Source organism: Saccostrea echinata, unplaced genomic scaffold (assembly GCF_033153115.1).
Source record: "Saccostrea echinata isolate AGI-Se365-2 ecotype Australia unplaced genomic scaffold, CSIRO_AGI_Sech_v1 ptg000019l, whole genome shotgun sequence".
NCBI classification, from domain to species: domain Eukaryota; kingdom Metazoa; phylum Mollusca; class Bivalvia; order Ostreida; family Ostreidae; genus Saccostrea; species Saccostrea echinata.
In genome coordinates this window covers 2,975,677-2,999,000 of record NW_026889768.1, presented here as the reverse complement: position 1 = coordinate 2,999,000, position 23,324 = coordinate 2,975,677, and the positions used below count along the sequence as shown (strand labels likewise).

The 23,324-nt window shown below is 32.2% G+C and overlaps 3 protein-coding genes across 3 annotated transcripts; 2 read left to right on the top strand and 1 right to left on the bottom strand.

Moving 5' to 3' along the window:
• The first annotated feature begins 4,337 nt into the window (after nt 1-4,337).
• On the top strand, nt 4,338-5,897 carry LOC133189636 (uncharacterized). The gene is made up of 3 exons (XM_061325039.1): nt 4,338-4,501; nt 5,028-5,412; nt 5,788-5,897. The coding sequence occupies exons 1-3, from the start codon at nt 4,385-4,387 to the stop codon at nt 5,895-5,897; spliced, it is 612 nt and encodes a 203-aa protein (XP_061181023.1). The 5' UTR covers nt 4,338-4,384.
• Nucleotides 5,898-10,918: 5,021 nt separating this feature from the next.
• On the top strand, nt 10,919-12,417 carry LOC133189634 (uncharacterized). Its single transcript, XM_061325038.1, has 3 exons — nt 10,919-11,092; nt 11,627-12,011; nt 12,254-12,417. The coding sequence occupies exons 1-3, from the start codon at nt 10,919-10,921 to the stop codon at nt 12,415-12,417; spliced, it is 723 nt and encodes a 240-aa protein (XP_061181022.1).
• A 2,886-nt stretch (nt 12,418-15,303) lies between these two features.
• LOC133189752 (ependymin-related protein 1-like) lies at nt 15,304-20,438 on the bottom strand. The gene is made up of 6 exons (XM_061325149.1): nt 20,187-20,438; nt 18,391-18,501; nt 18,218-18,299; nt 16,873-17,040; nt 16,397-16,497; nt 15,304-15,696 (listed from the first exon to the last, which is right to left on the bottom strand). The coding sequence occupies exons 1-6, from the start codon at nt 20,421-20,423 to the stop codon at nt 15,631-15,633; spliced, it is 765 nt and encodes a 254-aa protein (XP_061181133.1). The 5' UTR covers nt 20,424-20,438; the 3' UTR covers nt 15,304-15,630.
• Between the last annotated feature and the right edge of the window lie 2,886 nt (nt 20,439-23,324).

Here is a 23,324-nt window from a genome sequence, read left to right as displayed (position 1 = left end):
AATTAAAATTTCAGAAAACTGGCGATTATACCTTGAGATTGTGTAGATTTGTAATATGGCCATTCCAAGTTTTTTCCCTGTTTAGCGTCCACCCATCTCTCGATCCAAAACCTATCTATCTATTCGCACACACACACCCACACACCATCTCACACACACCCTCACACACATACACAAGCCACAAACTCTAACACGGACATATAAATAGTAAAAAAAAAAAACGACGTCATTGAAAGGATTAGTTTCATTAATCTATTGTCTCGGTGAAAGATCTATTCTTCAACAAAATTAAGGTATTAAATGCTTAAAATAAACCTAAAATGAATATTGTAGATAAATATCTAGAGAAATTGATAGAATTTTAATGATTTCAAACAGAATAATCAATTTCATGAATGCTGATTTTGTTTGTTTAATAGTATCTTATACGGGGTGCCAAAAACCAAGGCGTACGCTGACGCTAAACATAGAAAAAAAAACTTAGAATGGTCTAACTTAAATAAAGAACTCTCTAAAAGGGATGAAGAAATTTATATAAGAGGGTTGTCAGGTAAAACCGCGGACACGTAGTATGGTTATTTAATTTCAAACTCATACAATATCTGCACATCTCTTATATATCAATCTATTCCTTTAATCTTTGAATGTATCAGCTCATCAAATTTAATGTAGCAGGTATAAGGTTTTAATATGATGAAAATCTAACGACCTTTTCTGTCTCGTGATGGTCTTGGAACAGCGCAACATTTTGAAATTCTCTAGATACATTAGTCAAGATCCGTTAAGTTCTAGTAAATATATTAACATGTAAAAGGGTTCTAAATTTGCACCAGTAAAGGATAGCACCACTGTCAGTGCAAGTTAAGTAAGAATAATTCAATAAAAATAGAGAAAATGTATGTTGTCAAGAACAGCAAGACCACAAAATATTAGTACATAAAAAATAATGCAGATTTACATATAGCACTCAAGGCTTTTAATATTGAAGTCACATATTTTAAACTAGTATGATTTATCACATATTTCTTATACTTATCGAATTAGAGCATTCTATTATATACCTCTACTGATTTTTAACTATATAAAATTATATCGTTAGATGTGAATAATTCCCTAGAAATTGCTGTGAATTGACTAATACACGTTTTGCCGTGCGTTAGTCAAGTGAGATAATATCTGCTTCGAAATTTGTATAGGTATAATGAAACAAGTAAAAAGTATATCATTGGTGTAGTAAGCAAGTAAATGTTCAACCAAGTCTCTTTCTTTACTCCTTACTAAGATATTAACTGTAGTGAAGGAGAAACTTCAAGAGTACTGTGCACTATATTCGAGAAGTGGTGTAAATCAGATGTGGATACTTAAAAATTCCAAGGAACTTTTGGAAAATTTGAAATCACAAGATTTTACCAAAATCAACAGCTTAAAAACTTACGACTTTTCAACTTTATACACAACCATTCCCCACGATAAATTAAAGTCCAGGCCTTTTGATATTATTGACAGCTGCTTTTGCAATAAAAATGGAGCTCGTAAATTTACTTACCTTGTCATTGGTCATTTGCAAAATTATTTTGTTAAAAAACATTCTGATTGTTCACACAAGTACTCTGAAGTTGACATTAAAAAGATGCTTGAGTTTCTGATGGACAATATCTATGTGGTTTTTAGAGACCAGGTCTTCCAACAATCTATTGGAATTCCCATGGGTACCAATTGCGCCCGTTATTAGCAGACCTTTTTTGTATTCATATGAAGCAGAATTTGTCCAAAATCTTATACGTGAAAAGAAGAAAACACTTGCTGTGGCCTTCAACTCGACATTTAGATACCGGTATATCGACGACGTATTGTCAATTACCAATGGTTATTTCCATTCTTATGTCGATACGATATATCCCGGTGAGCTTGAGATAACAGATACCACAGAGTCTGACACATCGGTTTCATATTTGGATATTCTACTTGAAAAAGACGTTAATGGTAATCTAACAACCAAGCTTTATGATAAACGTGATGACTTTAACTTTTCAATCGTCAACTTCCCTTACTTACGCAGCAATATACCTTCAACACCTGCATACGGAGTTTATATCTCTCAGTTGATTCGATACGCAAGAGCATGCTCTACGTATGTACAATTTCTAAAACGAGGTAAATTATTGATAAACAAGTTGATGAAACAAGAATATCAGCAGCCTCGTTTAAAGTCATCATTTCGTAAGTTCTATGGTCGATACAATGACCTTGTCAGCAAATACAATTTATCATTGAGTCAAATGCTGACTGACGTTTTTCATACTAATTGTTAGGCCATTATTTACACACTGAATTGTCGACGGATTTTTCCGTTATTTCCCGATCATGACAAGGAGCACACGGCGGGTTTGACCGGTCGGTAGGGGATGCTCACTCCGCCGTGACATCTGATCCCACCTCTGATATTTTGGAGGTCCGTGTTTGCTCTGCTCCTATGTTGTAATCTTTAATGGACTTTTGAGCTTGAATAGTGTTCGTTATCTCCATAGAAATAAGGTATCATTTTTAAACATCTATCGGGATATAAATACGGGTTGGTCACGAGATCAAATTCCATAAAGCCCGAAGGGCTTTATGGTAAATTTGATCTCGTACCAACCCGTATTTATAGCCCGATAGATGTTTAAAAATGATACCTTATTACTTATATTTACATTTGTGACTTATTCATATTTTATACTTGCCTGATTATAATCTTTAACGCGTGAAACGTTTTATTTTTCAAACCCAACGGCACGTGTTTGATCCTCTGATTCGACCCTTTATGACGTCACTGAGAAATTACGTCGAACGTTTATGACGCGAGGAACCCGTGTTTATACGGATATAGATACGCATTGCTTTCAATAGTGTTATATAAAAGAAAACATTTGCAAATGTAAATAAATATAACATTTTTGAGTAATTTTTCCTATTATATCACAAATGTAATAAGTTTCACTATAAACCCTGAAGAATGCTGAATCACACCGGAAACAGTTATGTCACACGCCGGAAACAGTTATATCACCCGACGGAAACAGTTATAACACCCTCTCGATCACTTTCACTTGTCTTTATGTTACGCATTTGTAGCTTGGGTTCGAGATTTAATGACGTCGGTTGCTAAGCAAACGTAAACAACGGAGCGCAATTCTTAACGTCATGAAAGCATTTTTGGATTATTTGCGTAAACTTAAACAATTCTAGACGTTTTTTAAATTCAAAAATGTTATATAACATATACCACATGACTTCTCGGGTGACTTTACCAGAATGTTTGCCCCTCGGTGACAGGAAAGTCCTGGAGTGTTATGTCACCCTCTGCCTTCGGCATCGGGTGACATAACACTCCAGGACTTTCCTGTCACCGAGGGGCAAACATTCTGGTATGTCACCCTCGAAGCCATGTGATATATGTATAATATTTCATTCCACTTCCCCTCAACCAGGACTATTTCCCTCGGCTTTGTCTCGGGAAAAATCCTGGCCTAAGGGAACTGGAATCTTGTTAACTCCCTCAAGGATTCGCTTTAACTGTATACTATTATCTTTATCATAAAATTGGCAAAGTAAAGGCTACATGTGATTTTTTAAAGTAGGCAAAGAAATCAGCTTTTGTATGTCAATTTTTGAGTTATGATAGAAATCCTTCAAGGACAGATTTAAGAAGACTTCTTTGGTAGATAAGCTGCAAGTAAATGATGACCCTGTGTTTCATGGGGGAACGACATTTTCATCGCATGTTTTTGTTTGAGAACAGGGGAGTGTTATAACTCAAGGGTTTCAAGTTTGTCTTTTTGTTTTCATTTGTTTACTTAAACCTGTCCAAGAATAAGTGTGTATTTCCATCAATTAAAATTTAAAAAGGGGTGAGTGAAATGCATTGCGTTCCTGAATACTTCTGTTACTGAGCAAAGATGTCTTCAGAAAAAGAATTTAATATTGTATTGAAGTAGAATTAAATGAGTTGAAAATTAGCGGAAAAAATTAAAAAAAAATAAAATAAAATAATGAATATTATTAAAATAGTTCCTTGATAATTTTATGTTATTCCAAAACGATTGTTCACTGACTATCATCCTCTCTTTAGATTATCTTTTGAATCAAAACAATGATTCAGTATGTCAGAGTTTATCTGTTTATCAGTTTACTTTGAAATATAATTGATAATCTTCTGTGTACCTTAAGATACCTCCGTTACCCTAATTATTGCATAAAAAATTCTTTTGACAAACCACATCCTATAAGGAAAAGAATTCAAAAAAGTATAAAAAGGGAATTCAATTTTAGAACTGTAGCAGATTCAAAGATGGAGACTTCCGGTACGTTTGTCTTTTTGACCATAGCTTGTTATCTCCCCTTAATGACTGACGCCCATGGTCGACTCATTATGCCGCCGTCACGGAGTTCTATGTGGAGAAACGGATTCAGTACTCCCATAAATTACATGGATCACCAATTGTGGTGTGGGGGATATTGGGTAAACATATTTTAAAGAATTGATTCTTTCCTTTTATAAAACTACTAATAATGATAAGATATGGCAAACGAAGATCGCTTATATGAAAAGAAGGTAGATTGTTTTTTTTTTTTTTTAATTTTTGGTCAGATGTTTTACAAAGTCAGGCAGTATGGTAAAGATTGACTTAGTTTGTTACAACTTTTGACTCTATGGGACCAAGGGTAAAAAGTCGTGCTTATGTTTGAAGTTTTCATTTGGACTAAAATTTAACATCTGAAATTTTAACTATTATCTCAACCGTAGGACTGTTAATTTCATTATCGGGAAAATAATGGTAAACAACCTTGAATGATTAAAATGATTATAAGAATTGTGATACTCTCAGTTATATCTAAATAGAATCTGTCAATACCGGTACATAATTGGGGAAATATATGGTGACCCATATAATTAAAATCAGTAAAAGTTAAAAAATATGGATACCACTAGCTTATATTTTATAAAAAAAAAAATTGTAAAATTTTCTTTAAAATTTCATATTTAGAATCAGTGGGGAATTAACAAAGGAAAATGTGGTCTATGTGGCGACCCATACCAGCAAAACCCGCGTGAAAACGAAGCCGGCGGAAAATACGCTACAGGCATCATTTCCAAATGCTATCAATATCATTCCTCTGGACAAAACATGAACATTCAGGTAGAATTGACAGCTAATCATCTTGGGTACTTTGAATTTAGACTCTGTGAACATAACGACACATCAACAGCTATAACACAAGCTTGCTTAGACAAGAACCTTTTGAGATTTCCGGACAACAGCACCAGGTACTACGTCAGAGGTGGCGTTAAAGGTGTGATAAACCTTCAACTTCGGATTCCTGCCAGAGTGACATGTACTCAGTGTGTTCTACAGTGGAAATATAATACGGGTAAGAGTAACTAGTTGTTATCATTGATGCATAATTTCACATTTAAAGATGACTTCAAACGAAATTGTTTTTCAAGTAATATTAGGAATTATGCATGACTACTAGAAAATTTGCTTATGAAGATAACATCTCCTTTTTAGAACGTCTTCTACCTTGTATATAACATTTAGTCAAAATAGGTGTTTTAAAAACTAATTTGACTTTAAACAGAACATTGAAAGACACATTGGAGAGACACTATTTATCACTCTTTGTGTAACAGATACATAGAGTATAAAAATCATTTAAAAGGCTTGTTTACTTTATGCTGTATGCTGTGTTATTACCAAACCCACAATAAATATTACAATTATTTTCCTTACTTCATTCTAACAGGTAACTTTTGGGGTTTTGACAAATACGGAAGTGGAAATGGTCATGGTGCGCAGGAGCAATATTACGGCTGTTCAGACATTGCAATTCTTCGAAGCTGTAATCACTTCTAGAAACTTAATAGCATTCCTTCTTCACTAATTTTTAATAGGAAATGTATTCAAAATTCAAATGGATATTTTTGTTTCAGTCTCTCCTATGCTACGTTATTGTATGTAATAATGCTTTAGTGAAAATCTCATTTGAACAGCAGAGACAAAAATAGAGTTTTATAATGTATATGCACTATACCATGTAATGTAATGTGATCACATCTAATTTTTAAATGCCAATTTTCGATACATCACATAATTAAATCTGATATCATTCATTTTTTTGAGAATTTTACATTTTTATGTTTTATTTGTTTAATTTGATTTACTTAATCCGATCTACTTTCTCTGATTATTGTTTGTCCATGCCTGACAATTGAATTGGCCTTTTGTTCCATGTCATGAAATTGCATAATACGTCCGATACAAATAAACTTTTTTGAACAGAGGGTATTTTTGATTTTTTTTTTCATTTTAAATCATGTAAAATATATGATGGTTATTTCCATTTTTCATTGATTTCTACTTCAAGTTCACAGCCATAAATAGATTTAAGCTAATACATGTATTCATTTCTTTAAATACATGTAAATGATTTTGATTTATGAAACTTTGCGATTTTTTTTTTAATTTTTGGTTGTCCCCCTTTTTTAACGGAGGTTACCCTCAGTCGTTATAAAATGAATAATGAAAGACTCCTCGGATCTTGCAGGTGCTTGATGATCCTTGGAGCTATGTATATAATTAGTTATACTAGTGGTAAGTATTCCACAAACTTGCCACCATAATTACCATAAGAACTTATTGGAAGTGCTTAAAACAGCAAAGACAACTCATATGTCCTTTTTCTTCAGTAAACAGGCTTCGCAACTTAAAAAAAGTTATTTGGTTTTTATAATATTTTTTTGTGAATGAAGAGATTCATTTGATTTATTAGGTCATTCTTCAGTTCAGTGCAGCTTAAAAATTTGTATGAAGTCTGACAAAATACTCGTCTCGTGTTCATAGTCTTCAAGATGAGTTGAAAAATTGACAACAGAACTCCAGCCGTCTTCTTTGAAATTTAATGCAAAACAAATTTTGTGGTTTTCCAAACACCAAAAATACCTGAATATAAAGATGTAAATACAACAAAATTAGAAATAAAAGTCTTAAAATAGATACAAAATCGGAATGATCGAATAAAACTACGTATGTATGTACTGAGCATTCATACGTGAACACTAATGTAACGTGTATTTTTAAACTGATACAATAAATAAGATCAGAACCTAAATTTGTACAAAGAGCAACAAAAACGTACTCTGAAAATAAATTGATAAATAAGGTAAAAATATCTATCTAGAAGTACGGTATCATATTTCAACGTATTGGAGAAAGGGGAAAAAGAAATGTCAAATTTATAATAAGGTAAACAGTTATCAATAAATTAAATAATCATATTGTTTCAAATTTACATTAAGGTAATCAAATATCAATGTAATGAATAGATATATTCATTTTGATCTTATAATTTGGAAAACAGATATATATGAAATTATAAAATATATTATCCTCAAAATTTATATTAAATTATAATAAATCGATATCGTTGTAACAAATAAGCATATTAATTTAAGGTATTTAATGAGGTAAAAATTTACAATAATAAAAATAAGTATATTAATTTCAAAATTATAAGAAAAACAGACGTCATTATTATGAATTAAAAAAAAAAATTAATTTCAAATTTAAAATAAGTAAGTCAGATATCAATGAAAAGAATAACGATGTTAATTTCAATTTATATTAAGATAATTGGATATCAATGTAATGAATAAACATATTAATTTAAAAGTTATAACATCAGTGAAAAAAATAAACTTGTTTGTTTCAAATTCATGATAAGTTAATGAAATTTTTATTTTGATAATAAGGTAGACAGATACTTATATTGAATAAACTTATTTATTTCATATTTAGAAGAACTGATCATAAATCAGTAAGATAAAAGAACATATATTTTGTATTCCTTCATTAGCTGACCTGTTTTTATATTCCTATGAAGCAGAATTTATTCAAAAATTTTTACATGAGAAGAAGAAAACACTTGCTGTGGCCTTCAACTCGACATTTCGATATATCGACGATGTATTATCAATTATCAATAGTTACTTTCATTCGTATGTCGATTAGATATATCCCAGTGAGCTTGAAATAAAAGACACCACAGAGTCTGCCACATCTGTTCCATGTTTGGATGTTTTACTGACTAAAGACGATAAGGACCACCTAACAACAACATTGTATGACAAACGAGATGACTTCAATTTTTCCATCGTCAACTTTCCTCATTTATGTGGTAATATTCCGCTATCACCTGCATGTGGTGTTTACATCACCCAACTTATTCGATACTCAAGAACATGCTCCGAGTACGATCAATTTTTAAACCGAGGCAGACTACTGACAGATTAGTTGGTGTTACAGGAATTTCAACAACCTCGTTCGAAGTCGGCATTTCGTAAATTCTATTGTCGTTATAATGACCTTGTTAGCAAATATAACCTATTACTGGGTCGTATTTTGACTGAATTATTTCATACCAATTGTTATGCCTTTGTTTTTGTACTGAATTTGAGTACGGTATGTTCCGTCTGCCTGATCAATGCATAGGGCTCACAGCGGGTGACCGGTCAACAGGGGATGCTTACCCCTCCTAGGCACCTGATCCCACGCCTGGAATTTCAAGGGATCTGTGTTTTATGCCCTCTTCACAGATTTGTATTGTTTGTTTTCATCACATTTTTCATAAAGATGTAAAATTACTTGAAGAACGTGAGGTTATTCCCGCACATGATAGGCTTGGGATTATTCAAATCATTATCGAGAAAGGAGAGGATGCCTGAATAGTGGTATCTCCCCAGCATTCTTTATTCATGCCATATCAAGTAGTGTGTTTATCCTGTGCATTTTTGGTAAATAGACATTTATGATGAAATAAAAAGTAAAATCAAGCTAGCTCTATTTTAGTTAACATTTATAAAGTCAATTTCATGGACTTAAACGGATCCTTGTTGTAAGACGTGATAGAAATTTCAATTACGTCTTTTCTTTCAATGTTATGTCCATCCTAGTTTAACAAATTATATATCTTATGATTTTGTCCATAACTTTTAGCCTAAAGGTCTAAGATGAAATATTTAAAAATTATTTTTTCCAACTCTCACAACAATATGGTTTTGCTAAATCAAAGTAAAGCAAAGAAAATCTATCCTAGAGAACATGATATAGATTTAAAAAAAAAACAAACAAAAAAAACCCCTGAAAATGTAGAAAATCTACCGAATCTGTATAACATAACAATAAAGTATCTGAAAAATACTGGCTTAAACACTTATCAATTCCTAAGGATATTGGTGTTAGTACGTGCTCATTTTCAATGAAACAATGATACTGGTTAAACACTTATCAATTCCTAAGGATATTGGTGTTAGTACGTGCTCATTTTCAATGAAACAATGATACTGGTTAAACACTTATCAATTCCTAAGGATATTGGTGTTAGTACGTGCTCATTTTCAATGAAGTATAACGAGAAAAACGCTTCTGATCTGCAAAATCTTCTGGAAATCAATCGAACAAATCTTCTCTTTAACAACTTAACAATCTTATTTTTTGGTTTGTTTACTTAAACTGAGTGTTATCTTCCAGCTATGCGGGAAAATGAGTCAAATTGTTTTGATAACTTTCAAACTTCCTGCATAATTTGGATTCTTAGATAACCATCTGATACCATTTGGATTTCCGTGATTTCCGTGTATTTTCTTTTATAAAACTTTATTAGAATGGAATTTAAATTAAAAATAGATTTGTTAATTCAAATGTCATTTTGAATATGTGAATAAATCTAAAATTGCCTATCATAAAAGATCAGAAGGATCTACTTTTAATTTTTTTTTTCAAAGGGGGGAGGGGGGCAAAGGTTAAGAAACACAACACACACTAACTTGTCACGAAATATTTGCTTTCTTTGTAAAGTCACTCCATTCTGAGACTAGTCATTCTGATTATTATTACTATACGTCTGTCATCACTTAACACTGAAATTAAATGAATCGTTTATAAACATAGATCTATATGATACAAATGAAGAATAGCGCATTTTTAACTACTTTCCTTATCGGAACTCTTTGGCAATGAGAAAAAATATATATAATGAAAAAAGTGGCAGAGATTCACGGGCTACAAATAAAGTTTTTCAAGTTACAAAGAATATACAATAATTAAAATTAATAGGCAACAAATATTGGAAATATACATGTATTATCATTTCTTTTTTGATTTATTCATATAATATTATTGAATATCTTTTCTTTTTTATTCCTTGAAAATCAAAATTAAACTATTTTTCAAGCAAAATTTAATGCAAATTAGATTCAATCATGTCCATCATTTAAACCAAATTTATTTATCAACTATTCTCCTTCTTTTACTCCTATAGACACAAAGCAGTTTTTTCCCTAAACGTTTACTGATAGGTAATATTTCAGTTATTTCCTTTGTCCTAGTAGGCATAATTTTACACAGGATAAGCGCAGTATTTCAAAAACAATTCAATACATATTGTCGTTTGTAAAATGATTTTAATCTTTATTATAAGGGAATGATCTTAGTTGTTTTTTGTTTCAAATATTGTGCCGCATAAAGGAAGACCAAATAAAAGAATGTCAACTGTAAATTTTCAACTCAGTGACTGTATCCTCTTCTTTATGCATGAGGGTAAGTTTTCGGGGGAAAAAGAGAAAAGATACCAACAATGATTCATTGTCAACAGAAATTTATTTAGACCGTCTGACCCTAATCAGTTTTCTTTGAACCATTATTTGCACATATCTTTGTTTCTGTCAAATTCTCAAGTTACCCCAATCAGTGCTGCACAAAAAGTCCAAACTCATTCTCAACACGGAAGAGGAATGGGATAGTATAAAAAGAGAAAGGAACTACATCCAACAACCAGAAAGTTTTCAGAGTCTAAGACAATATATCAGAATTGCAAGACGATGAATTCACTAAGTATTCTGTTGTCTATCACATTGATATCCTTGCTGCCCTACTCCTTGGTGGAGGCTCACGGCCGCCTGATCATGCCTCCCTCTAGAAGCTCTATGTGGAGGTATGGTTTTCCTACCCCCGAGAATGACAATGATCACCAGCTTTGGTGTGGGGGAAAATGGGTAAGAAATTACAGTTATAGATATTTTATTGTTTTTCTCTTCATATACTAAAGCACTAGGAATATGATACTAGTAATAAAGACATTTACATTGAAAAATAATTGAATGGAAAGGATTGTGGTTCTGCTGAGATTTATGTATTTAAAACATATCTCCTGAATGATTAGAGAGTTTGTAAAATATCAACAATGTGGGGTTCAATTAAAACAATGTAGCTGTGGTCAATAAATATAAACTGGCAGAATTTCAAACTTTTGAAATATTTTCAAAAATTTGTCAATTTAACAACTGAAATATTAATCATAATACTGGGAAAATAAGGATAAACAAAAATTAAAATTATTATAAGAATTGTGATACTCTCAGTCAAACTTAAATAGAATCTGTCGACATAATTGGGAAAATATCACTAATAATTATTTAAATCAGTAATCAGTAAAAATTAATAAATATTATAAATTAAATTATAAATAAATAATATTAGCATATATTTTATGAAATATGTCAATTTTTCTTTTCAAATTTCTTATTTAGAATCAGTGGGGACTTAACAAAGGAAAATGTGGTCTATGTGGCGACCCTTACCAGCAAAACCCGCGTGAAAACGAGGCTGGCGGAAAATACGCTACAGGCATCATTTCCAAATGCTATCAATATAATACCTCTGGACAAAATATGGAAGTTCAGGTAGAATTAACAGCTAATCATCTTGGGTACTTTGAATTTAGACTCTGTGAACATAACGACACATCAACAGCTATAACCCAAGCTTGCTTAGACAAGAACCTTTTGAGATTTCCGGACAACAGCACCAGGTATTACGTCAGAGGTGGTGTTTATGGAGTGATTAACTTTCAACTTCAGATTCCTGCCAGCGTTTCATGTACTCAGTGTGTTCTACAGTGGAAATATAATACGGGTAAGAGTACTTAGGTGTTGTTTAGAATTTCATTTTTTTCCAATCTAAGAACGGCTATGAAAAGTGCATTAATAATAATAATAATAGATTATTTTATCGAGTTTTCAATGAAGCTTAAGTTCCATTAATATTTTTAATACCAAAACGAAAAACAATCTTTTCTATCCAAATCAGTATTGTCTTTTTTAAGTTAGGGTCAGAAATAGATATATCAATTAATGTTTTCTGTTTTTTTTAATCAGGTAACAGTTGGGGCTGTGACAAAGGCGGGTGTGGGATGGGCAGAGGTGGACAGGAACAGTTTTATGGATGCGCAGACATAGCTATTCTCCAAAGCTGTGAACATTTCACAGGACTTGAACATCATTCGCTCCTCCCCAATTTTCTTCTGGGGAATACATTTTAAAGTCAAAGCTGATCTAATTAATTAAATGTGTTCCATTTTCTGCTAGATCCAAAGTCAATATGGTATTTTGAAGGGTAATAGCGAACTAAATAGTGGATATAAACACTACTTTACATGTCTCACTTTTGGATGATATTTCTTTTTTGATATTTTTTGTGCAATGGTTGTACATTATACAAGCCATTTTCATTTAATATTCATTTCATCAATTTTCATTTTATATATATTTGCATAATCTGAATTCTAGTCATTTTTATTTTTGATTTTGCAAATTATATCCAAAATTAAATTAATAAACACATCAATAAATTCACTGTCTATCGTTATGTTTCACAATATGTAACTCAGTCACACAATAGTTGTTAACGTACGGAGTGTAATGTAAAAGGTGCAGATAACGAACTGTAATCAATCTCATAAATACAGTAGACAAAAACTAATCGTGAACAGGGCAAAAACACGACCCCTTGAAACACCATACACAGGATCAGGCGCCTAGGAGGAGTAGCATCCCCTGTCGACCGGTCACACCCGCCGTGAGCTCTCTATTGATCAGGTAGACAGAGCACCCCATAGTCAAATTAAGTATAAAAGCAATGACCTAACACATAGTATGAAACATGTCAGACAAATTACGATCCAATGATAGGTTGTATTTACAAACAAGGTCAATTATAACGGCCGTAGAATTTGAGAAAAGCTTACTATAAATGGGGTTGTTGAAACCCTTGTAACATCAAGTTATTTGTCAGTAGCTTGCCTCGGTTTAGAAATTGATCGTACTCTTCGGGATGCTCTTAAGTATCAGTTAAGCTGGGAGACATAAACAGCATACGCAGGTGATGGCGAAATATTACTGGATACAACAAAAATTGACGGTGGAAAAGCTGGAGTCATCCCGTTTGTCATACAGTTTAAATTTACATGATAATTCCTATTATTACCTACGTATACATGCATGTATTGACAAAATATGCTTTTCGGTCTAATTTTGGCACACTTTGTATTTATGTTTGGCGATTCCATTTTCACAGTCTAAGGCTTATTCACTTCCGTATTAGAGTGCTTCCCTTCTTAAATGTACGGCAATGTGGCCTCTGATTTAAATCAAAGAGAGAAATACCAGCATTGGATCCAGTCAGAGGAAACTATTTATCAGTTGAATACCATATAAACCGAGTCACGACTTAAAATATATTTGTTCTTTTCATTTATTCTTGTTTAGCAATTAAAATTCTGTGAATAGCATAGGCTGCATTACCAATCAATGCAGCGTGAAGTTCAAAAGGTATCGTTAATTTAATAACAGTATTTCTTTAGTACCAGTGATATATGTTTTCCCCCCGATTCTGAAGACTGAAATGATGTTTTTTACAGGATGCTGTGAAAATACTAATTCATATCTTCCTCGAAATGATAACATTTTATGACACAGTATTATGTTTCTTCTTCCACAACGAAATCCCCGAGAAGGAATATATACCGTTTCTCAAAACCAAGAAAACTTGACCCCATGATTTAACAGTTTTTTTTATTTACATAGAATTAAAATATCCCTAACAATAAAACACTATAGTAAACTATAGTTAACTATCGTACCAAAGTAAAAACTTTGGAACTTTGATTTACTATAGTTAAAACTTTGGAACTTTGATTTACTATAGTGAAAACTTTGGAACTTTGATTTACTATAGTGAAAACTTTGGAACTTTGATTTACTATAGTAAAAACTTTGGAACTTTGATTTACTATAGTGAAAACTTTGGAACTTTGATCTACTGTAGTGAAAACTTTGGAACTTTGATTTACTTCAGTGAAAACTTTGGAACTTTGATTTACTATAGTAAAAACTTTGGAACTTTGATTTACTATAGCTAACTATAGTAAAGTATAGTTAACTATAGTATTTTTTGTTAGGGATTGACTCATTACATGTTTTCTTACAATAATCATAATTTTGATTTCAAGAAATAGAATTCTTGTTATCAAGAAGTAGAATATTTTATATCAAGCATTAGAGTGTTAATATCAGGAAATACTTTCTGAGAAGAAAAATTCATTATATGATATCAGAATATTTTTTTTTGATATCAACAAATTGAACTTTTGATGAACTAAATTAACTTGGATAAAAAAAATGCAATCAAAAGATTGAATTTTTTTTATCCAAAAAACCCCTAACATTTTGAAATAAGAAAATCATTTAGTTACAATTATTTATATCGGAAATTCGATTTTGATAAAACGTAACATACAAATACACTATTCAATGACACATAATTTAAAACTCAAAGGCATTGCCAAAACGGTTGCATCACCAACGGTTTTGATCCGATTTCAATAAATTTTGGAACTTTATAACAACTTACAAGTAGACTTTATACTATAGGATGTACATATAAACTATGAGTTTCAAGGCTATTACAAAAAAAGAAAAAAAAAAGAAAAAAAAGAAAAATAAAAGTAAAAACATTCAACGCTGCATGGTTAAAAAAATCTCTTTGAAATTATTTCCAAATACTAAACAGTATCAATTTTTCTTTGAGAATTTTTTTTTTATAAAAACCCTTCACTATTTTTGCCTTTTCTTGATTACCAGTATCTCCTATTTAAAGAGGGTATTACCCCCTTTATCCAGGGATGTTTTATGCCAAGCTTTGTTGAGATTGGTTCAATGTTTCCAGAGAATGTCAAAAATGTGAATGTTAACAGACAGATAGATTGATGGACGACGGAAAAACTTCGATCAGAAAAACTCACTTGAACCTTTGACTCAGGTGAGCTAAAAAGAATAAAATACTTGTATATTTCCCTCAATTGATTGGTAATGTTAGAAGAAGATTTTCAAGGATACCACCGAAGGTTTCTCGATAAATTAGTAAAATGTTTATGCAAAATGAAAAAAAGTTTATTTAAAGTAAAAATGAGGCAAAACACGTATGAAAAATAGCATCAAGTATCTCAAAAACAGCTAAGATTATGAGATGTATTGTGTATGGTATGATATTTTGTAATCAAATGATTTTTTAAGCAAAATAAAAAATACAAAACTATTAAGTCTGGAATATTGTGATGGCGACATTGCTATGGACAAATTGTTCATAAAGCATATAGGAGATTCCTATGCATACAAAAAATGTCAAAAAATTGTATTTTCAAAATACGACTGATGTAAGTTTTCCTTGGATTTCCTGCAGGCTTCACAGCATTTTTCTATCTAAACAGACTGGATGTTTTGTGGTTGAACAACCCAAACCTTTCAAACAGATCGATTTCCCCCTGTAATAACACAAAATGTCATTATGTATAGGTAATATCTCATTTGAAGGAAAAAGGCTGACTAAAAATGTACCAACATTTATATATTTCATGTACGTATCGGAATTATATAATGCTGATGAGTTTTTACAGCCGTGATCTCCACAGTACAGTTTTTAATTTTAAAAAAAATTGATTATAATAATAAAACCAATCAAATATAGTAATTGTTTCCAAAACAGGCTTTGAAAAAAATCATGGTAAAATTTTGTTGTGTTTTGGACTCATTGGTTTGATACCAGAGTCAATTCCTTAATTAAGGCAATTTAGTCTGCACAAAGTGATAACGCTTAAACGAGCGAGTCTTTTAATGCTTCCATTAAAATAATGAACACATGTGAAAACCTTTAGGTGAAGATTAGAATCTATATATGATTTAGTCCTTCTTTGCTTGATGGATAATGAGAATGACACTCATGCTTATTTTTACACAGTGCTACGACTGTGTCCTCTTAATTGGCTGAGATACCTGAGAATAATTCGTAAGGAGTAACAGAAACAAAAAAAACGTGACATGATTGACAGCTTCATGCGGATTAAGACAATGTACTAGTACATAACGTACTTTATAATTATCCAAGAATGCAAAAGTAAACATTCTGGGACTCAATCAAAATATAAAAGCTTCGAAAGTAAAAATATCAACCATTTTGATTCTTACCTCCTCTATTGTACTGCTGCATTCTCTTGGTTTGTCGAAAACTCTGGGGTCCTTTATCCCAGGCTCAAATCCTGTGTATCCAACACTGGCCATGAAACCAGCTAAAAAAGGAGGTAATTCATGCTGTACAGTAACTTTAATAATTTTAAAAATATAATAAAAAGATAATACGTAATCTCTTTTGATTATTCTAGGACCTACATCAATTTCAACTTTAATTTTGGCCATCCAAGAATCGTGTTGTTCAGAAATAATTTGACAAATTTATTTACTTTTCCATTGAATACAGTAAAACACGCTTATAACGAAGTGCCAGGGACGAACGATTTTGCATCGATATAAGCGTAATTTGATACGTTAAGTTTACTTGTACAATATATTTTAAAGTCACGGGGAATGAATATCACTTCGCTATAAGCGTCAATTCATTATAAGCGTATTTGCTATAAGCGTATTTTACTGTATTTCCTTCATACCTTTCTCTGTGCCTGCTGTGATGGTATCTCCGACAGGGATACACAACTTGTTAGTGATCAAGAAATAAGCATTTGTGTTGTACTGCTTTATTGGGATCTCGTATGAACTAACGTCCAGAGAGTCAGTAGATGTCCCCAAATGTGTGTTACTCACTTTTTTGCTTCCCTCTGTGAAAGGTAAATAAGAGGCCATTGGGCCACAACTCTCACCTGAGACCCCTTGGCCCAGCTTGTCTTCAGAAGATTTAAAAAAAAAATTCTCTATATTCTATGAAAAATTTTGATCCCAAATTGTGACCCTACTCTACTCTCTGGGGCCATGATTTGAAGAGACCTTAGATCTTTACTACGTGAGAATGCGATTTATCATAACCTAGCTGTTCTTGAAAGAATTTTTAGCTTTTTAAAAAATAAATCCCTTTGCAAACTTTGATCCCTTTTGTGGTCCTACTCTACTTCCTGGGACTTGATTTAAACTATACCTTGATCTGCACTTCCGGAGGATTCTTGGACCTAGATGTGACTATTCATAACCCTGCTGATCTTTAAAAAAAAAACTGAATTTTTCCCTAATTCTTCTTTTTTTTATATTTCCATCAACTATTAAGTTTAACGTAGAAATATTTAAGGAATATCGTTAGAAAATCTTCTGAAGAACAACAGAGCCTTGTTTATTTATATTAATATGCAAAATTGTCGGGAAGTGCGGATTCTAATTTGCTAAAATCATGACTTCGGGGGAAGGTGGATTCATAAGTTTTGAATTTTGGACCCATCCTAGGCCCGGGGCCATAATTTGAACAAATTTAAATCTACATTATTTCGAATAAGTATTGTGTTTTCTGGTCTGTTGGTTCCAAACAAGAGGATTTTAAATGACCTCAGTATAAAGAGTTCATGGCTCTATATTGAGAGAAAAAGATGAATTCTCCCCCTTATTCAATGGTGCTATGTAGCAGGTTTGGATGAAATTGGTCCTGTTGTTCTGGTAAAAGAAGTTGAAAAATATGGAAAGTTTACTGACGACGATCGAATATATTAATCCTTTGATCAGAAAAGCTCACTTGAACGTCATTTCATACAAATATCCTACATCTACAGGATGTGTATGTATTAACTATTCCGACCCAAAAAGTTGGGATAGGGCACAAAGATAACCCCCTCCCACCCACTTTCAAAAGTGGGGACACAAGCAACCCCTGCCCCCTTCCCCATCTGTGACTCCGCTTGTGCTATAAATAAATAAACATGTTTACAAATAAAAAATATATATACCTTTGCATTCAAATAGGTCAATAAAATGAGCTGCTTTATCCCATGCCTTCTAAAACAGAAACAGACTTACTAGGTACACAGGCAGGTGTAAATCCTTTTCTCGCCAGTCTGGTGGTATTGCAGACACCGTTCACGACAGTATATTGAACTCCCTGGTATAAGTAAACTATATATTAACATGACCATCCTCAGGTTACGTGTAACACATCTAAAATATGTTCAATAAAGTATTAGGAAACTTACTTCTTCAAAGTTCTGAACCATGACTCCTTTGAAGAGTTTTCCGTTTACAATTCTATCTGAGAAACTGGCTATTTTTGTATTCTTGGCATCATAGAAAAGCTTGACTTTTCCCTACATTAAAAAAATAATTGTTCATAATATTTTATTAAGTAAGATATAAATTGAAATGGTGACTGTACGTATCTAATTGTTATGTTTTTCACTCCATAGGGAGGGTCACTGTTATTTAGGTCCAGGGTAGTAGATGCTAGATAGAATAGAATTAAGTATCTCGACTTACAAAACATGCATTTAGAAATTTTTGTTCCAGTTTTGTTTTGTCTGTATTGTAAATCAGTAAAATCTTTATTACACATTCCTGCTCATAATTGATTGCTATGATGTTTTTTTAAGAAAAAAAATGAATCATGAGGTCATTTGAAAAAAAAAGAGGCCACCAAGGTCTCATTTAGCAAAATTTCCACGTACTTTCCAAAATGAATTAAGGAATCACTGTCTAGTAAGTAGAGTATGCCAGAGCATCAACGATGGTGAAGCCCGTTATGCATAAATTATCCCACGTTTCCAACTATCGTTGATGTCCCTGGCATGCTCTACTAACTAGACAGTGATTCCTTATATTTCCATTTCAATGTGAAATAAAATTGTAAATTTAGATTTTAAAAAATGTAGTCTAATAGATTTAAATTACACGAGGCCTCCCATGTCAATTTCAATAGTCCCCGCCCACTGAGGTCAAAACAAAGACAGCCGCACGAGATATTACATGCATATAGATAGTTTTCAGTAGACCCAAATTCATTCGGCAAACCTCGGCTGATTCCGTCACCTTCAGATGAGGTACGAATCGGCCGATGTGTGCCGAGTGCAAGAGTTATTTCCCGTTGGCCGCCATATTGGGGGGCAACAAGCTCATATTCCTTCATTATTCAACCAACCTTAACTTTTTATACTGGCCATTGTGGGGTAGGAAGCATTGTTTTTCTGAAAAATATATATTTGGTAAAGCCTCCTTTATTTCAATATTTTTATTCTATAATTAAAGATTTTCCCCCAAATAATTCTGCTACATCCTCTTATATTTGGTAATTAAGACAAAGAGGAAAAATTACCAGGTTGACCACCAAGATGGCGGCCAAGGGAAATAACCTGGAGAGAAAATACATCATATGAAAACTATCTATTAGGCCTCCTTAGAGTCAGACACAAAGCTAGACAGCCGCACGAGAATTACATGCATATTATGCCTTCTTAGCTACTGACCTTTCGCTTGGCAAAATTTGCATTCCTTTAGAATGATCAAGAAATCAACTCTCCTAACTTTCGAAGAGTTATCACAGAGAAAACATATAGAAATGGAAACATATATATATGACTCTCATCACAAATCTGAAAATTCCAATGAGCCTCGGATCCATCCCTCCAAGATCCGCCTATGATGACTAATGTATGAATTTTGTCAATTCTTCAAGCGATCTCTCAAATTAAATTGTTGATAAACACATAAACACAAATTTAAAAAGATAGTACTAAGAAACAAGAGATCAGACGTTTATTATTGAACTCTTCATGACCCCGTACAGAATTCTACATTTTCTATTAACTCCTGTTATGTCTGCTTTGCCAATTAGACAAGAGAATTATTACCCACATATTTTCTTTCTGTTTATTGCCAATTATTGTAGTTGTGTTTGTATCAATAAAATATTAATATTAAGGCATAGCATAAATACACTGTACTGTGTCTGATAGAGAAACGTCGGGTTCAATATCCAGAACAGCTTTTATTTACTTACCACTTCTAATCCCCCTTGCCCGTTATTATTAGTGCCAACCAAAAAACCCATATCTCCGCTCCATTGTTCGGGGGTACAGCATCCTTGCGCTAAATGGCAAAGCAATGGAACCGTTAGAACTCTGAGAAAGATGGGCTTCATTCTGCTATCAACACGATTCACTGTGATCGTTCCTTGTTTATATTTAGCAAACCTGGTCACAGGGTATTTGGAAATTCCTCGTTGAGTTAGTAACATGACCTAGGAAAAAAACTAATTTATCTCTTTCATCATACTGGCGTTCGAGGGTGCATGGGCAGTTACTAAAGTATGTGCTGTACAAGAATATCTAGGTTTCTTCCTCTCCCTCTAAATTAAAGCTGATTTTTTTTTAATGTAGATACCAAAACATCTGGTTATCTATATTATAATTGCGTCTCTAACGAATACATCGAAATTCAAGTAAAGGGTCAAAAGTTTTTTTTTCCGCACATTGAATTTTTACTACTTAGTTTATATAAATACTCCATATCATAAACGTCACATATCAAAATCATTGCTTAAGTATTTCTACTGCAGCTATCACTACAAAAAATTCACAAATCATGCACCACTGTCTAGATATGAAGCTGATAATTTAATTTTTTTTTGTAAGTATTTACAGTTTTCTTTAAATATTTTTTTTTACATTTATAAGGAAAATCTTGATGTACATGTAAGGACTTTGAGTTTCATTTATGTAGATTCCTATTAATCAAAATTACAAATATCTAACAAAGAATTGATCATACATACACATTAAATATGCTAGAACTAAGAGATAAAATTACTTTTATTATAAATCTTTAATAGATTTTTATTATTCCATTCTACTTTCAGTACTGATCAAAAGTATTTCCGTCCTTTTATTATAAATCTTTAATAGATTCTGCTTATTGTGAAAACTTCAAAACGACAACAATAGCTAAAAAAAAATTTGTGAAATTTTTAGAATAGACGGTTTGCAAAGGATTGTATAGTAAAAATTAAAAGGACGGAAATACTTCTGATCAGTACTGAAGGTAGAATGGATAACATGTCGCGCTGAAATTACATGCAATTATAAAAGTGCAAACCAATAACAAGCTTCTTTGAGAAAAAAAATTAACTTTGATTAGAGACAAAAGTCATGCATGTTGGACTTTGTCTCCTAACAAAGGTAGAAGAATAGATATTCCCATGGATACTAGTTGTGCCCCGTTATTAACAGACCTATTTTTGTATTCATATGAAGCAGAATTTACATTAAAAACTTCTGGATGAAAATGAAAAAAAGAGGTCTCTTGATTTGGCCTTCAATTTTAAAATTTAAATATATATCGACGACGTTTTATCAATTAACTACATTTCATTTTCAGTCCTAGGTTGATTCGATAAATCCTTTTGAACTCGAAATTGAAGATACCACAGAGTCTGACACGTCTGTTTCATACTGGGATATTATACTTGAAAAAAAGACATTAATGGTAAACTAACAACAAAACTTTATGATAAACGTGATGACTTAATTTTTCTATCATCAACTTCCCTTATTTATGTAGCAATATACCATTATCTCTTGCATATGGAGTTTACATCTCCCAGTTGATTCGATACGCAAGAGCATGCTCTACTACGACCAATTATTTCTAAAAAGAGGCAAGCTATTGACAAATAAGTTGGTGAAACAAGGGTATCAATCTCGTTTAGAGTCATCATTTCGCAAGTTCTATGATCAATACAATGACCTTGACAGCAAATACTATCATTAAGTCGATTGTTGACTGACGATTTTCAAACTAATTGTTAGGCCATTATTTTAAAGCTGAATCGTCTACGGATTTTTCCGATTGCCCGATCATGACAGAGAGCATACGGCAGTTGTGAACGTTCGATAGGGGATGCTTACGATTCATGGCACGTAATCCCACCTCTGAATGTTTGCTCTGCTCCCAATTTGTACTGTTTCAATGGACTAATGAGCTTGATTACTGTTCGTTATCTTCATATTTCACTGTACGAAATTAAATATTTTACACTCTTTTGGCATATTCGCACAAAAAGTCTGTCTTCTTTTTATCCGAATATATGTTTTTTGAGAAATACATTAAATTATTTGAAATTTGAGAATTTGTATGAAGCAGTGATGAGAAACCCATTTTTCTTTTGAGGTTAAGTGCCTGTATAAGTTGTTAACCGGATACATAAGAAAAAAAATGATAAAATTCTAGGAAGTTTATACAGTTCAAATAACAGTAAGATGTCTTTCAGTCACTGCAATTTTTAAGATATTTTGATAAATGTAAGAAATGAATTTAATTTTTGAGAATTCATAGAGACATGAACTACGACGCTTCACACCAGCAATTTCATGAAGCGCGTTAGAGTTTCATGATAAATATGCAGGCGTGAAGTGTTGTAGTTCATGTACCTCATGAATTCTAAAAAAGTAAATTCATATCTTATATTTACATTTTTTTTCCTGATTGACTTGCCATGAATTAATTTCATTCAACGATCACTTCGGAAACAAAACAGCACTATAGTTTTGACATCACGAAGTAGATAATCTTGTTCATCCAAAGTTGTTCATGAGAAAATGAACTGTTATTTAAGGAAGAATATTTGGAAATATAAATATTTGATTTTCAACGAACATGTTTCATGAAAAAAGAATATTAAAATATTGCTTTCAAGTTTGAAAATATTAAAATTTAAGGAACTTTTAAATGACCTAACCTTGACTAAATTTTACGGTCAAACGTCAAGGATAACAATTTTACAACGCTGACATACGTAATTATTCAGCCCATAGCAAAATTCCCTTCCCCATGGCTAAGAAAAGCTTAGGAAAAATACAAACAAACACACTTTTAATACCCTTTTACCCAGTTTTTGTTTTGTATTTTTTGAATCACAATTTCAAAGATACCTCTATGTTACTTATCTAGATGAATAAGAAAAAAAAATAATTAAAAAATGAAAAAAAAGTGTTTATTCAAAGTAAAAAAGGAAGTAAGTACGAATTATAGCATCAAGTGGTTCATAAAAGTAATGAAATTTGTAAGAAAATGTAAACATTCGATGTTTTGTACTAAGAAATAATTATGTTCTAACACAAAAAACACATAACTACGTATA